Here is a 14,767-nt window from a genome sequence, read left to right as displayed (position 1 = left end):
TTACAAAGTATTGACTACTGAGCTGATGTTACCCTTAGTATCAAGTTACTCGGAAGATCTCATCAGTTGTACATGTCAGAGTCCTTTAATGATTATAATATGCATTGTTTTCAATCTTTTCATACTTATATCTTTAAAGAAAAACTTTCGAAGGATTTTGCACATGGAAATGACAACGTTTCTAAGAAATAAAAAAAAAATGATAATTACAAATATCTTGTTAAATAAATTGGTAAAATTTTGCATTAATTTCAATTTCAGCCTCAACTGGTAATGTTTTAGATCCCTGACTATACATTATGGCACTCACAACACAATTTGAGTAACATATTATTCTTTTGCGTTTCTCTGGTTTCTGTTCTGCTTTTTAACAACCTTTTTTTCCGGATCCTCAATGCTCTTCAACTTCGTACTTGTTTGGCTTGATAAATATTTTGATATGAGCGCCACTGATGAGTCTTATGTAGACGAAACGGGCGTCTGACGTACTAAATTATAATCCTGGTACCTTTGATAACTATTTATATTTTGGAATTTTGAACCATCTGTAACCTGATCACGATGTGTTCGTACCTCAATTTCAGTGGACAAATAGCCGTTCAGGCAAATGCTATCTTTTCACTAAATTTGGCAAGTCTGCACGATTTATTTCTGGCAAATCACAAAATACTGAACTCCGAGGAAAATACAAAACCTTACATTCTTGTTTTGAAGTTTTTATATTAACATCTTTTAAATTCTCTTTTTCACTCTCATATTTATATTTTGAGTTATATTTGTGTCAGTTATGGCTATGTTTTGTTTAAGTTTTAATTGTGAAAATGTAACATATGTCCCTAATCGATGCAAACTCATTGCTAATTCAGATAAGCATGTTGAAATAAAGTAAAACATACGTGTAAGGTGGCTCGGGCATATGAGTATAAGTTTAAATCTCTAGAAGTTCGGGACATATTAATGTTGAAAATAGACCACACAGCCCTATAGTTTGACCTTTGCATAAAATAGTAGTGCATATAAACTTTCCGTTCTGGAATTTATTTTTAACGAAACTTCATAGCGCAAAGGGAGGTCCTTTGGGAAATTGCATTGTGTATATTTACTAAATTGCAACCTTTGAGTAACATAAGTGTTCTCAACTTATTGTTATTTGTTATATGATATGCATTTACACTTGATATCAAATACGATATGCTATTTGGAAATTTATTTCTGTGTAAGGTTGGTTTGAATTTTGTTTTGATTTGAAATAATGTTATTTGTATATCCTATAATTATTGAAAAATAAAAAAAAGGTCTTTTATGATGGTAATGTGGACACTTCATATAAGTTGTTTTCATGAGTGAAAATGTAACACATATAACCTCTCAACGCCAATAAGGTCATTAAAAAGGATGTTTCCGGATTCAACGGCTTATAAAGTTATCGATATACACACATCATGTCTACAAGTACTACCCTAGATACGAATTCATATTGAGGATCAAGTATATGTTATTAATAAAACATGATGTCTTGATAATCTTTCTATTTAACTAGCTATATGATTAGTTCATAAGGTAATCGTCCACGTGACTATCAGTTTGTTCAACTCCATAAATATTCCATGATTGCTTCGAGGTAGCCAGTACCTTGTATTGAAGAACCATATGATAGTAGATATGACTAAATATTATCAGGTGTGTACTCAACGTATAATGTAAAAGATAAAAATGTAACTGCATTTTATTTAACTTTGTTTTGCGAAAAATTCATAAAATATCATAATTCATATTCTAAAATAAGAAACTTGTTTTAATTTATATATGGTATTGTTTTGTTTTAAATGTTATGTGTGTACATTGCAGTATAGCATGTATAGTACGCAACACATTTTAATTGATTATAGTCAACAGTCAAATTCTATATTATATATTCAGAAGTCTGAAAATGCAATTTAAAAAAAAACAGATATATTATGGTTCATAGTTTCTATTTCAAATATTATATATGCTATCCTGCGTACGAATAAACATTTGTATTCCACATTTTTTTAATATTTTAATGAATTTTGAGAAAAATCAACAGAAGCTCTTGTTTCAATGATTCTGTGAACATTATCCATGAGGTTGAAGAGGTTAGACGTCGTCACCATGTTTTTTTGTACGATGATTATTCAAAATTTCATTACAATCCAAATCTGATATAACTAACCCCTAAACAAAATGAAATCAAATATTTATCTAATGCTGTATTAATATTTATATATAGCTAGCCGTGGTAGTTCTGACTGCAGTATTCATCTCACAAAGGACATGCATAGGACAGTTTTTACCTAGACAAATACCTACACAAATATTCACGGGACAAGATCAAATACAACAGCAAGACTTTGTGATCATTAATGAAATTGGGACTACAGGTAACGTTTTCGCCAATTGATAAAACTTAAAAATAGTATAAATAGATTTCAATGTCATAACATTCCGAAAAGTTTTGTACTGTTTGATTTTGTATAAAATTGTCTTATACTCCGATATTTTCTTAACACGTTCTTTACATTATGATTTATTGTTATAATAAGTAAAAACTAAAAGGTTAATTATACATTTAATATGTGAAGATGGTGTTGTAAAAAATACAGACTATGCTGTGAAAAGCTGTGGAAAATCAATACCTTCAAGAATATCAATACAACTTTCATACGAAGATTGGTTAGTTTAGAATCTGAAAACAAACTGGATTGAGAACTTGGCGTTACAGTTGTTCGTACAAATCAAGTCGTAGTGAAAAGATGTCAGAGTACCGCTATTTAATCTTGTTAATTGGTTTCGAAAACATTTACAATCAAACTGAAAGACCGGGTGCATCAAATGACCAGACTGTTTCTCACAGGTAGATGTAGATGTTAGTCGTTTTTAAGGAAGTTCGCTCCTCATGATTTTAAATTTTTGCCAGATGTTCGGAATTCTTTGGTTTTATCCATGTAGTGCTATTTAAAAAAAGGCTATTAACCGCTACTTTTCTTTCTATTATTAGATTGAACATAGTTTAAAATATCTGCTTTGAAAATCTTTTTCTTATGTTTTCGTCGGTTTTGAAAGAAGAAAAAAGGTGACAATGTAAAGAAGATTATTTTCCGCCCAATGTTCAATGGCTTATATTTCGAAAACTAGCAAACTGACCCATAATTGTTTGTTGCTTTTTTCGTTTCTATATTTATATACTATCAATATATATCATAGTCTATTTTAAAGCTTGTTATTGTGAAACAGAGTAGCAAACTTCCTTAATCCTTAAACGTAAATCTCAAATTACCTTACAAAAGCATAAACACATTTTAATTGTACGTTATAACTTAGAAAATACATGTTGTTGCTTTCAGAGAATACGATATTTTTAAACAACCTCAAAGTAATTAAAGGATCATAATTTTTTGTGTTACATTAAATCATCATTTAATTCATATTTTCTGAATTCGTACAGTGGATGGAACGGGATTAGGCACAGGATCAATTTTGCCATTGTTTCCTCTTGTTCTTTTAACATTGGCTGTTACCATGATGGGAATGACGACTATGAGTGATGTTACTATTGGGACAACAACTGTTCCGGTTACTGTTCCAACAACAATAACAGCTACAAAATCAGCTATACAAACAAGTAAATACTGTTCAATAATTAACCATGACATTTTACTGTTTGGTTACTGTTCCAATAACACAAATAGCTACACAAACAGCTACACAAACAGCTACACAAACAAGTAAATACTTTTCAATAATTAACCATGACATTATACTGTTTCGGATACTGTTCCAATAACACAAATGGCTACACAAACAGTTACACAAACAGCTACACAAACAAGTAAATACTGTTCAATAATTAACCATGACATTATACTGTTTCGGTTACTGTTCCAATAACACTAACAGCTTCACAAACAGCTACACAAAGAAGTAAGTACTGTTCAGTAATTAACCTTGACATTCTAATGTTTTGAGAATATTATAAAATACACATGTTCGTCTTAACCACCGAGAATGTATACAGCCTGTCTTTAATTTATATTTTCATCTCCTCGTTGAAGTCTTGAATAACAGAAAGTAAGAAAACAACCACAACAGATAGCGATCCTAAAACATTGATATTTTTGTCAACATCAAAATACTTTGAATCAATGACGTCACACAATCATTATACGCGTATATATTTGTTGGATTTTATAATGAATACTTATCATAGTAATAATGAATACAAACCATTTAAGGAGGTAGACCTAGGTTAACGGAAATAACTCTTAAAATCATCAGTACGTTTGTGTCAACCATTTTCAAAAATATATTCTAAGCTTCTAGGTTACATAGATTGTTTTCAATCTGTTTCAGGTAAATGCTTTAAATACATTGATGAACTTGACTTTTACAAACGCTTAACTGATTTAAAGAGTTATCTCCCTGAACCAAAGTCTACCCCCTTAATTGTAACAATGAAGCTGATAATTGCGGACCCAGACACCGGATTCAGAATACACTCCCCATTCGTCTTTCTTCTGACAAAATGTACAAAAATCAAATAAATCGTCCATTCCTGGTACTTCCTTAGTAATGAAATAACCGAGGAATTGGGAGTTATCATGTTAAATGACAAATGTTGATAAGAGTAAATTTGCACGGTGTGTTATAAACAACTATCAATGTATCATTAAACAAACCAATTGATAATTTATTTCAATGATTTTAAACATGCCAACTTAAAACAAACGTTAATGAAACAATATCTAACTCAACTTTGTGTGCAATAACTGTTTTGTTGTTGTAACAAAAACTAACATATCCCGTTTTAAATCATATTATTTTTTTAACAAAAACAATCATCTGGAAGACAATCATGTAAAATGATATTTATACTCAGATAATATATTTTGCAAAGTGAGTATTTTCTTCAATTATAACCTTTACAGTGTATGTTCTACTTTGGTTAACATCAGAGCCATTATGAATAACTGCGACTTACCAGCATGACATTGCCTTTCGGTTTATCTTATTTTTGTTATATATTTTTAAAAGCTTCACTCATTTTTTTCATATGCAAAGCACCATGTGTTCCAACAAATTGCCCAGCAGGATATAGGATGTTAAATGACCAAACTATTAGTCCTAACTGTTACTTCTACAGTGAAAATAATAAAGCGTCTTGGTCTACTGCTCAGGTGAGTATGGTTGATACAGTGCAAGATTTCATTTTAAGGTGGTACCTACCATGACAGGGAGATAACTCTGTAAAGTCAGCTAAACGTTTTAATTACGTTGTGTTGTAAAAGGAATATAAGCTTCTCAATGATCAAAATTATTGTTTGTCAAACTGCTATATAACCAGTGTAATTTTTCTGACAAAACGGTTGGTTCAAAGTTTCTGAAATTTTATTTTTTTGTTAAAGGGTCGAAGTAAATACTTTAACAAAATTTTTATGAAAATTAAACGAGCCAAATTAATTTTAGTTAAAGTGTTGGGTACCACCTTAAGTTGTCAAAATGAATATTACTTTGGTATCCTCCTTATAATTTCATTTTGTAAAATGTGAATGTTTTCTCCGATTGTAAGACACAAGAATACTAGTATTGCATTACAAATTTTTAACTTTGCGATTTTCATTTTTAGGAATGACTGTTATATGTTTTCATTCTATTAAGAAATAACACAAACAATATGATGCATACTGAATAACCCGCGTAGTGTGTTATTATGTGTGCACCACTTTTTCGATGATATTACGAATAGACAGAAAAAACATAACAGTCATTCCTTATAATTTTATTCTAAATTCCATTTTAAGCCGAAGTGAGTAATGAAAAACGTTGAAGACGTCACGGTCACATGAGAAAATTATGTCTATGACCTGATAGACAAAACACCGTCAGCCAATCAGAAGACGCGTTACATCCAAAATTAAATGATTGATATAATCATGAATTCACAGTATTGAAAGATGATTTGAAAGAAATGGTAGTTTTACATCAATAAGATTAGAAGACACATTAGCAAATATCTAAAGTAGAAGGATTAGACTATTACTATCGGTCGTTTTGTTGTACCAACTCAGGAATATGCCTGATGTTTTCCATTTGTTTGATGCGTTTGATTTTTTTCTGATATAAGTTTTCTATTGAGTTCGGTATTTTTTTTTAATTTTACGTTTGTTCAAGTAGAACATCAACTGTTTCGTTTCTTATACTTCTATGGTTTTAAAAATAATCGGCTTTTGAGCGTTCTTAAAGTAGATAAATCCCGACAAACGCATAAAATGCGTGTAATTTATGAAGAATTGTTTTTTTTAAAGTTAAAACAAAGAAATAAAACACTAAAGCAATGAAATAAACTATTTAACTCAAACTCGCAGTACCAATACATTAAAATATCATGTTTTTCCTATGATAATAACATGACCTAAATATCTCATTTGTTTTACCATTTGAAATTATGTTAGAAATGTAAATACTGCATATGCGTCTTGTTTTAAAATTTTAGAAAATATGTTCCATGCAACCAGGAGCCTACCTATGGAAGCCAGACAGTCAACAAGAAGCTGATGCTGTCCGAAGTGCACTTAGTATCGGTAAGTGATGAGAAAAAACATTGATCATTTGACATCATTGTAATTGAAAACAGTAGCGACGTATCATTGAAAACAAATAACAATTTTCTTGTTCAAAGTAATAATACAATAATAATATATAATAATATAATAATAGTAAATAACAAAATATTGTATACGGTTTAAATATCAAATATACGTGTTTCTAGACACATCGATTTTGTTTTACTGCCATGTAATACATTTAGCTAGAAAAAAATAAATTGAAAAAAAAATTCAATCCCGGTATCTATGATGATTTTATTGGGAATATTTTGTTATCTACATTTTATAACAGTACCAACCTGTTTAGCAAGTTATATTGATGGGTTGATTGATCATTTTGACCGGTCAAATTTTACCTGCGACAAATTTAAAAAACTGCTTTGACCGGTCACTTGACTAAAATTTGATAAACTTTAAATGCAGACTTGGTTCTAAGAATATATTTTGTCTAATGAGGAAGTATACTTTAGACATTCCGCCACAGAAGATGACTTCGAAACCTGTTCTCAATAAGGCAACGTCGACCTTGAAAACTACTATTGAACCCCTCCTCTTGGTTCTTAAGGACGTTCTTATGTGAGGTTTCAGAATTTGTGTTAAAGGTTCGACCTCCTTTGGTATTTTCCTTCAATATAGTGTAAAATATTTTGCCCGATAACACCTATTTTTCTTACCATATAAGACATCAAAATCCCTTAAAAGTCATTTACTAAAATTAAAGAAGTTTATTTATTTCCATTCTTTCAATTTGGCTAATTTGACTAAAACAATCCAATACAAATATAAGGTAAAAGTCCGAGACAGCCTCTTCCCTCAAGCTTTTAAATGGAATTCCATAACCTATCAATATTTTAGCGTATTTTATTAAACATACAATATCAATTTTAAATTATTAAGTTTTTTAATTTCACCCAATTTCAAAATCGAGTTAACTTTTGAGTGATCTGCCTTTACTTTTAACATTGATTCGGCTGCGTTTTTTTTTTAATTGATTTAAATGCATTTTCAACGATTCTGATAATTTAACATATGATATTTCTTCAAGGACCCAAGACCAATGTCAAGGTGGTATTTAACACCTTTATACTATAATTAATTTGGTTCGTATAATTTTCCCATTTTTTTTACAAAATATATGCTTTGAGCCTTTGATAAAAATATAAAGATTTAAAAAAAAGGAACTAAACATTCAACCGAAACAATTCATTGGTTATATAGCATATATCATATCAAAGATATTGTAAGTTTACACACGATGATAGTTAATATAAAAAAAAAGGATGTGGTACGATTGCCAATCAGACAATTCTCCACAACAGGAATTGTTTAACGATGTGAAATCTAATAAATCAAATAAAGGAACAAAGGCACAAAAACTGAGTGTTTCGTCACCTTTAAAAGGAGCGTGACTTAATGAGTCAAAATGATAAGCATATCCTGGTGAGCGGGCTGCAACCGTCATGCGAACCAATACTCAGACAAACTGATACACTCGGAAATACATTTGTAGGACAAACGCCTTTTCTGATATCAACAGATCTAAGACTACACTTGTTTCTAGTTAGTTGAGACACAGGTATATTGTAATAGAGGGACGAGAGATACCAGCGACACAGTCAAACTTATTAATCGAAAATAAACTGACAACGCCTGGCTAAAACTTAAAAAAAAACAGACAATAGTACACATGACACAACATAGAAAACTAAAGAATAGGCAACACGAACCCCACCAAAAACTAGGGGTGTTCTCAGTTGCTCCGGAAGGGTAAGCAAATCCTGTAAGTTGAAACATAGGTACATTTAAGTGTCAGCCAATCATTGGCGGTTACAGTCACACTTGCAGTCTCTTTACCAGTCGTATTCATCGTTACTCTGTTGGATGAGTTTATTTTTTTTATTCACTGATGAGTCTTTGTGTAGACGAAATGGGCGCCTGGTGCAATACAAAATTTTAATCCTGGAATCTATGATAATTTTTTTTCAATACAAATACATCATTGTGTATGTAACTAAAACATAGAATATATTTATGGTGCTTATAACAATTTAATTCATTTTTTTTTCAGTAATAGATACAGATATATGGATTGGTGCAAATAGTCCTGGTCATGATGGGAATTATGTTTATGACGGTGACAATGGCGATTTTTCAGTCTGTAATCTTCCTTTTGGTGAACGTAAGTTTAACTATTTATATAAAGACTGCGAATTTATTTACTTTCGTTGGGACCAATTTCCGAGAATTGAGGAAAACTTGCATTTTCTTGGATATTTGATTTCGTGGTTTGGACAAATTCTAAAAATAATCTTTTGGAAAATTTGTAATTCGTTGAATATGTAAATTTTTGGTCCCCCCTGTACCTAGGAAATCCACAAAAATTGGTATCCAATGAATAATAACGAATCCACATTAAATAAAAAATGTTGAGTTTTAGAATATTCTGTTTATAATTTTGATTTTCTGGTGTTTTTTTTTAATTATTATTTCCTGATGTTAATGTATGTGTACATTTTTTAATTAAGGAATACTTAAATATTTGTAAAGAAAAAGTCGGAAATTTTTAATTCAGAATTTTATAAAAGATGCATAAAAAGATATACGTCGTTTGGAGGAAAACACTTCATCTAAGATACTGGCTTATGATTTTGTAGCTACATAGCGTTTTACGTTTACAAAAGACCTATGATTAGCGCCTGAATCAGGCTGTATGTAGATCAAACCAATTAAAATGTTTGGCAACATTGGTGACTATTTATTTCAATTAATTGCGCTATTGTGTTGTTTAATTCTTTTCTACCTTTTTTTAACTTTCACGTTAATACTTTTCAAAATGTTTCAGATGCTTCCTATTCCAAAAAAGGCTGTATTGAAATAGAATTCTCACCCAATAATGTCTGGAATTGGGATGACGATAACTGTAAGGATAGATATAGATATCTTTGCGAATTTCCGAGGGTAAGTTTGAACATTTTTATGCCGCACCTACCATAGTAGAGGGGTATTATGTTTTCTGGTCTGTGCGTCCGTTCGTTCGTTCGTGCGTTTTTTGTCGACGTAGTTTTTGATTATCGATGTTGAAATCCAATCAGCTTGAAACTTAGTACACATGTTCTCTATGATATGATCATTCTAATTATAATGTCAAATTAAAGTATTGACTCCAATTTCACGATCCACTGAACAAAGAAAAAGATAGTGTGAAGCTCAGGTTAAAGTTTTTGGTCAAGGTAGTTTTTGATGAAGTTGAAGTCCAATCAACTTGAAACTTAGTAAAAATGTTCTCTATGATATGACCTTTCTAATTTAAATGCCAAATTAAAGTTTTTATCCCATTTTCACGGTCCACTGAACATAGAAAATGATAGTGCGGATGGATCATCCGTGTACTAGGGAAACATTCTTGTTTTCGATATTATTTGAGAATATGGAATATTTTTTGTGTCACATTTGAACAAGAGAAGTGTAAATTCAGAACAAGTACATCTCTATCTAAGTGAAATATCGTTTGGCATTTTTGCATAATAAATAATTCTAAATCAAGTACAACCTTGCATCGAATAGTACTATAATTCTGATCTATAGTAAAACATATATCAACAAAGATATTTGAGGAAAAACCATACGCTACTTTATATCTAATAGTATTGTATAGCAATATAATATTTCCCAAAGAAAGTAACAAAAAGTTAGCGTGCAATAAATTATAATATTGCACTAGTGCAATAAATCTTCAAATTTCATGACGTCATCAACGACAAAATCTTAGTTTAAACCATTTTTTACTATTAAATATTATATTGCTATACAATAAAAGGGTTATTGCATGAATATTGGGGAATATTGTCCCTCGTAGAACATATATTGCACTCGCAAGCTCGTACAATATACAATTCTACTCGGGATAATATTCCCCAATATTCATGCAATAACTCTATATTACTTACATGAGCAATATTATACAACTGGTGCCACAAGTGGAGCCCGGTCACCCTTTTTTTACAGACAGTTGTTGGTCTTTTCATCGTTTTTTTTCAGGTTTTGACAAGTAGTTGACAGTTTGTCTTCAAATAATGAGTTTAAATTCTTTTTGATAATTTTTGTCTCCATTTTAACTATAAAAGAGGGGCAAAAGATAGCAGAGGGACATTCAATCCTGGTATCTATGATGATTTTATTGCGAAAAATTGTTTTGACCAGTCACTGTACCAACTTTTGATAAACTTAAAATTCAGACTTGGTTCTTAGAATATATTTTGTCTAATGATAAAGTATACTTTTAAACATTCAGTCACTAAAGGTGACTTCGAAACCTATTCTCAATATAAGGCAACTTCGACCTTGACAACTACTTGTGCCCCCCCCCCCCCCTATTCACCTGTCCGGGTTCTTAAAGACGTTTTTATGTGAGGTTTTAGAATTTGTGTCCAATATTCGAACTCCTTTGGTATTTTCCTTCAATACAGGATATATATTTTGCCCGAAAATACCCCTTTTTTTAAATGAAATATTCCACGTTTTGATGTACTTTTGAGTTTTATTTTGATTGTTATGCCAACGCGTTGTTGTACAATTGAATTTCAACCAGATGTGTTGACCGAGTATTGTTTTACCATTATTAAAAAACCTTATCATGTGAGCTACAACTTTACATATTAATATATTAAGACTAACTTTGATTATTTTATATTTTCAGATAACTTGTCCATGAAAGTGCCAACGTACACTGTTAGTGGAGTAATATTTCTGACGAGTTGTGCAATGAAATAAAACATTAGAATCGTCGCTTAATGGTTTATTTTGATTTGATAGGGACACTTCTGCCTTCGTTGGTAATTCCTTTAATATTTCAAGTTTTTTGTTAGGGAGTGAAAAAACTTTATTTTTGCAATTCATGAATATGGATTTAAGGATACAGGGGAGAATATTTCAAGAGAAAAAAATCTGTCAAATGAAATTAAAAAATGATTCATGGTAGTCGTATATTTTTTTATTGGGTTTGGAATTCATATTCGATTATTTTTTCAAACTGACAGCGAGGAGTAAAATATGATTTTGTTTTGAATTTTGGAGTTTTAACTCAATTTTAAAGCAGTGCATGTTGGCTTTTTCGTGGCGGTCAGTTTTTATTGGTGGAGGAAGCGTGAGGGCGAGGAGAAAACCACCTACCTTCGATAGGAAAACTTACAATCCCAGTCAATTAAGATTGAAGTCGAGTGCACTTTTTTAGGTCTTTCCACTTTTCTGTGGAAAGACCTATTGTATTTGTTCTGTTTATTTTATTTTTCTTCCACCTAATTTGTTCTTGCTTATAAAATGTTATAAAATTGCTCGTTTTATCCTTCGCATGATTTGTCCTATTTTGACCGAAGCAATATGAACGCTCCACATGAAAGTTATTTCCCCTTATGCATTTTAATATAAGTGATATGCATTTCTATATTGTAAACCATAAGTGATAGAGACCAAGGATCTTTTGATCTGAGGTCCTTGGTTAAAAAAAAAAAAAAAAAATGAAAATTAGGTCAAGTTCATATTCTAAATTTTGGCTTATTTTCACCTATTTCCAAAAACCGTATAAGATATCGTCAAATTATTTTTACTAAATTTTTAGTTGCGACATGTAACATGTAAAGTTTGATTGCAAGGACAGTACGTTGAAGGTAAAAAGGAGTTTCTCCCTTCTTATATGTTAATATGTTAAAATACGCGTATGGTGATATAACTCATTAACCAAAAATATTTAAGACCTATGGTACTTTGATTTGAGGTCCTTAAATTATGACCTTGAAAATAATCTTAGGTGATAGCTTAATTTGACATTCTTGATTTTGACCTTTGCTTTGACCTCATATGTATACATGATAAAGCCTTTTTGCAATAGGTTTCAAACGATTTAATACTGAAAAATACAACCAGAAGTGCCCTTGTTTAAACCAGTAGTAGCTATTTTGTGTACTTTATCAATATAAGTATATAGAACTAGATATTTTGGAATCAGTGTCGAGTAAATATTCAAATTAAATGGCATCAGAAGAAACATTTGTCAAACCGGAAGTAACAAATTATCTCCCTTATTTAAAAAAATATTGTATAGAAACGATACATATTTGGAATCAGCGTACAATAAGCTATCATGTGACGATTGTAATAACATGTTAAACCTTATTTTACTATGTGACAGTTCTTGTCCATTCGTTTTTGATGTGGTTTGTCGTTTGATTTTGCCATGTGGATATGGACTTTCCGATTGGATTTTCCTCTGAGTTCAGTATTTTTGTGATTTTACTTTTTACTACTTTCATATTAAAATACATTTGACCTTTAATTCTTTGTATATTTTTATCCTTTAAACAAACAAATCGAACTAATATATTACTGGAGATAAACACAAGCGGATTTTTGAAGAAAATTATGAATATCTTCTTCTCATAACTGTGTTCTTAATATGCACAAAAGTCCTTTTAACTAATTTTCTAAATGTTTGGAATTCCAGAAAATAATCGGCATATTTTGACTTTTTTTTATTATAATTGGTACAAATAATCTTCATACCTTGTTAAACATAATACCATTTTAAAAAGAGGGGTCCATGTTCTTGTATTCAAGTGAAATCAGTTGAATTGATAAAATAATAAAATGCATCTTTTACAGATATTTCACAGTTTGACGTTACAAAAAATACATTCTCTTTAGAAACCTCATTACCTCTCCTGTAACTGTATCATATGCCCTTAATTGAAAATAAATCTACGGTTTCTATGACTTATTTGGAATATAAAAGTATAGGACAAATACTGTAATGTTGTCAACTGTAAATACTATACACATGATGTTGTTTTGGTTGTTCCGATTTACCCCACACGTATGGCATTTCACATCACAATAATAACTGAAATGAACCGATTTGTTTAATTTACATTAAAAGAGAAATAACCGTTTTGTATTCGAAACTAAATTTACGTAAAATATTGGAATTGCTGTCAAAAATGAGTTTGTCTGGTCGTATAAATCAGATGGGCGAAATGCAGACCAGCCGATCTGGTGGACATATGCATCTGCGCTAAAAGTGGATAAATTGCAATAAAACTGGTTGTCGATATATAGATTGTCATTTTAGAATATGCTTATTCTAGAATTAGATGGATAAGTTTCAACATTTGCAATTCGAGTCATCAAAAAAACTACCGAATTAAATCAAAAACAAAAAGCATATTATTACGCTTTGAACAAGTTGAGACTTAGTGGCTTTATAGGATGCATATATATATGCAACAAAACCTGGCAAGTTTATTAATCACGAACATGATTGAAAATGATGGTTATTAACATAAATTGATAGACAATAAATATTTAAGGAATGACTGTAATATGTTTTCTGTCTATGAAGAAATAACATTAAAAGTTTGGTGCACAATGAATAACGCGCGTAGCGGGTTATTTAACAGTGTGCACCACATTTTTTATGTGGCGAGGTGTTAAACGAGCATAACTTAAATGCTATGGTGATCCACGTTTAAGGGAGGGAAATACAGATACTACTCATAGCTTAAAAAGAGGTACACAACTATGAGGGTCACGATGTGCTATTCATCTCAGGTAGCCTGTGATGGTAGCCTATTCCTTAATTCCTCGGCACCTGTCGTCAACTTTTGATGGTTTGATGGCTCGTGTTGAAACTGAACTTTGGTTTACGGAATGTTTGGTAACAGTCTTGGAGTATAAGTTGAGATTATATTTTTTTTCTTAATTTATCAAACACAATTTATAATTTATCATTTGTTGGAACGTAAATTATAACCCTATGGGTGCAACCCAAAAAATAAGAGGGATACAAAAAAGAGATAAGGAGATATCAATTTCTACTAATAGAGGGGAAATATCAAAGCACTTCTTAAAAAAAAACCAGAAACTGCTTACAACACAAATGTAAACAAAGGTGTTACACGAGCATAACTTAAATGCTATGGTGAACCACGTTTAAGGGAGGGAAATACAGATACTACTCATAGCTTAAAAAGAGGTACACAACTATGAGGGTCACGATGTGCTATTCATCTCAGGAGGCCTGTGATGGTAGCCTATTCCTTAATTCCTCGGCACCTGTCGTCCACTTCTGATGGTTTGATGTCTTGTGTCGAAAC

General features: G+C 31.0%; 1 protein-coding gene and 1 long non-coding RNA gene across 2 annotated transcripts; both read left to right on the top strand.

Annotated features, from left to right (window-relative positions):
• Positions 1–2,257: 2,257 nt before the first annotated feature.
• LOC143043804 (uncharacterized) lies at positions 2,258–6,607 on the top strand. Its single transcript, XM_076215985.1, has 4 exons — positions 2,258–2,402; positions 3,467–3,643; positions 5,080–5,195; positions 6,512–6,607. Exons 2-4 carry the CDS (start codon positions 3,541–3,543, stop codon positions 6,605–6,607), a joined length of 315 nt encoding a protein of 104 aa, XP_076072100.1. The 5' UTR covers positions 2,258–2,402; positions 3,467–3,540.
• Positions 6,608–8,692: 2,085 nt separating this feature from the next.
• Positions 8,693–11,407, top strand: LOC143042707 (uncharacterized). The gene is made up of 3 exons (XR_012968101.1): positions 8,693–8,802; positions 9,466–9,581; positions 11,320–11,407. It is a non-coding gene; the product is annotated as an uncharacterized LOC143042707 (long non-coding RNA).
• Positions 11,408–14,767: the final 3,360 nt, after the last annotated feature.

Source organism: Mytilus galloprovincialis, chromosome 8, assembly GCF_965363235.1.
Source record: "Mytilus galloprovincialis chromosome 8, xbMytGall1.hap1.1, whole genome shotgun sequence".
Classification (NCBI taxonomy): Eukaryota; Metazoa; Mollusca; class Bivalvia; order Mytilida; family Mytilidae; genus Mytilus; species Mytilus galloprovincialis.
Note: the sequence above shows the minus strand (reverse complement) of the source record. Positions and strands in the feature narration are given on the sequence as shown.

Excerpts from the sequence above, each read along its gene's own strand:
- LOC143043804 (XM_076215985.1), top strand. The coding sequence starts at position 3,541 with ATGATGGGAATGACGACTATGAGTGATGTTACTATTGGGACAACAACT. Across the intron at positions 3,644-5,079 it reads AAAATCAGCTATACAAACAA|CACCATGTGTTCCAACAAAT; the intron begins GTAAATACTGTT and ends TCATATGCAAAG. Across the intron at positions 5,196-6,511 it reads CGTCTTGGTCTACTGCTCAG|AAAATATGTTCCATGCAACC; the intron begins GTGAGTATGGTT and ends TTAAAATTTTAG.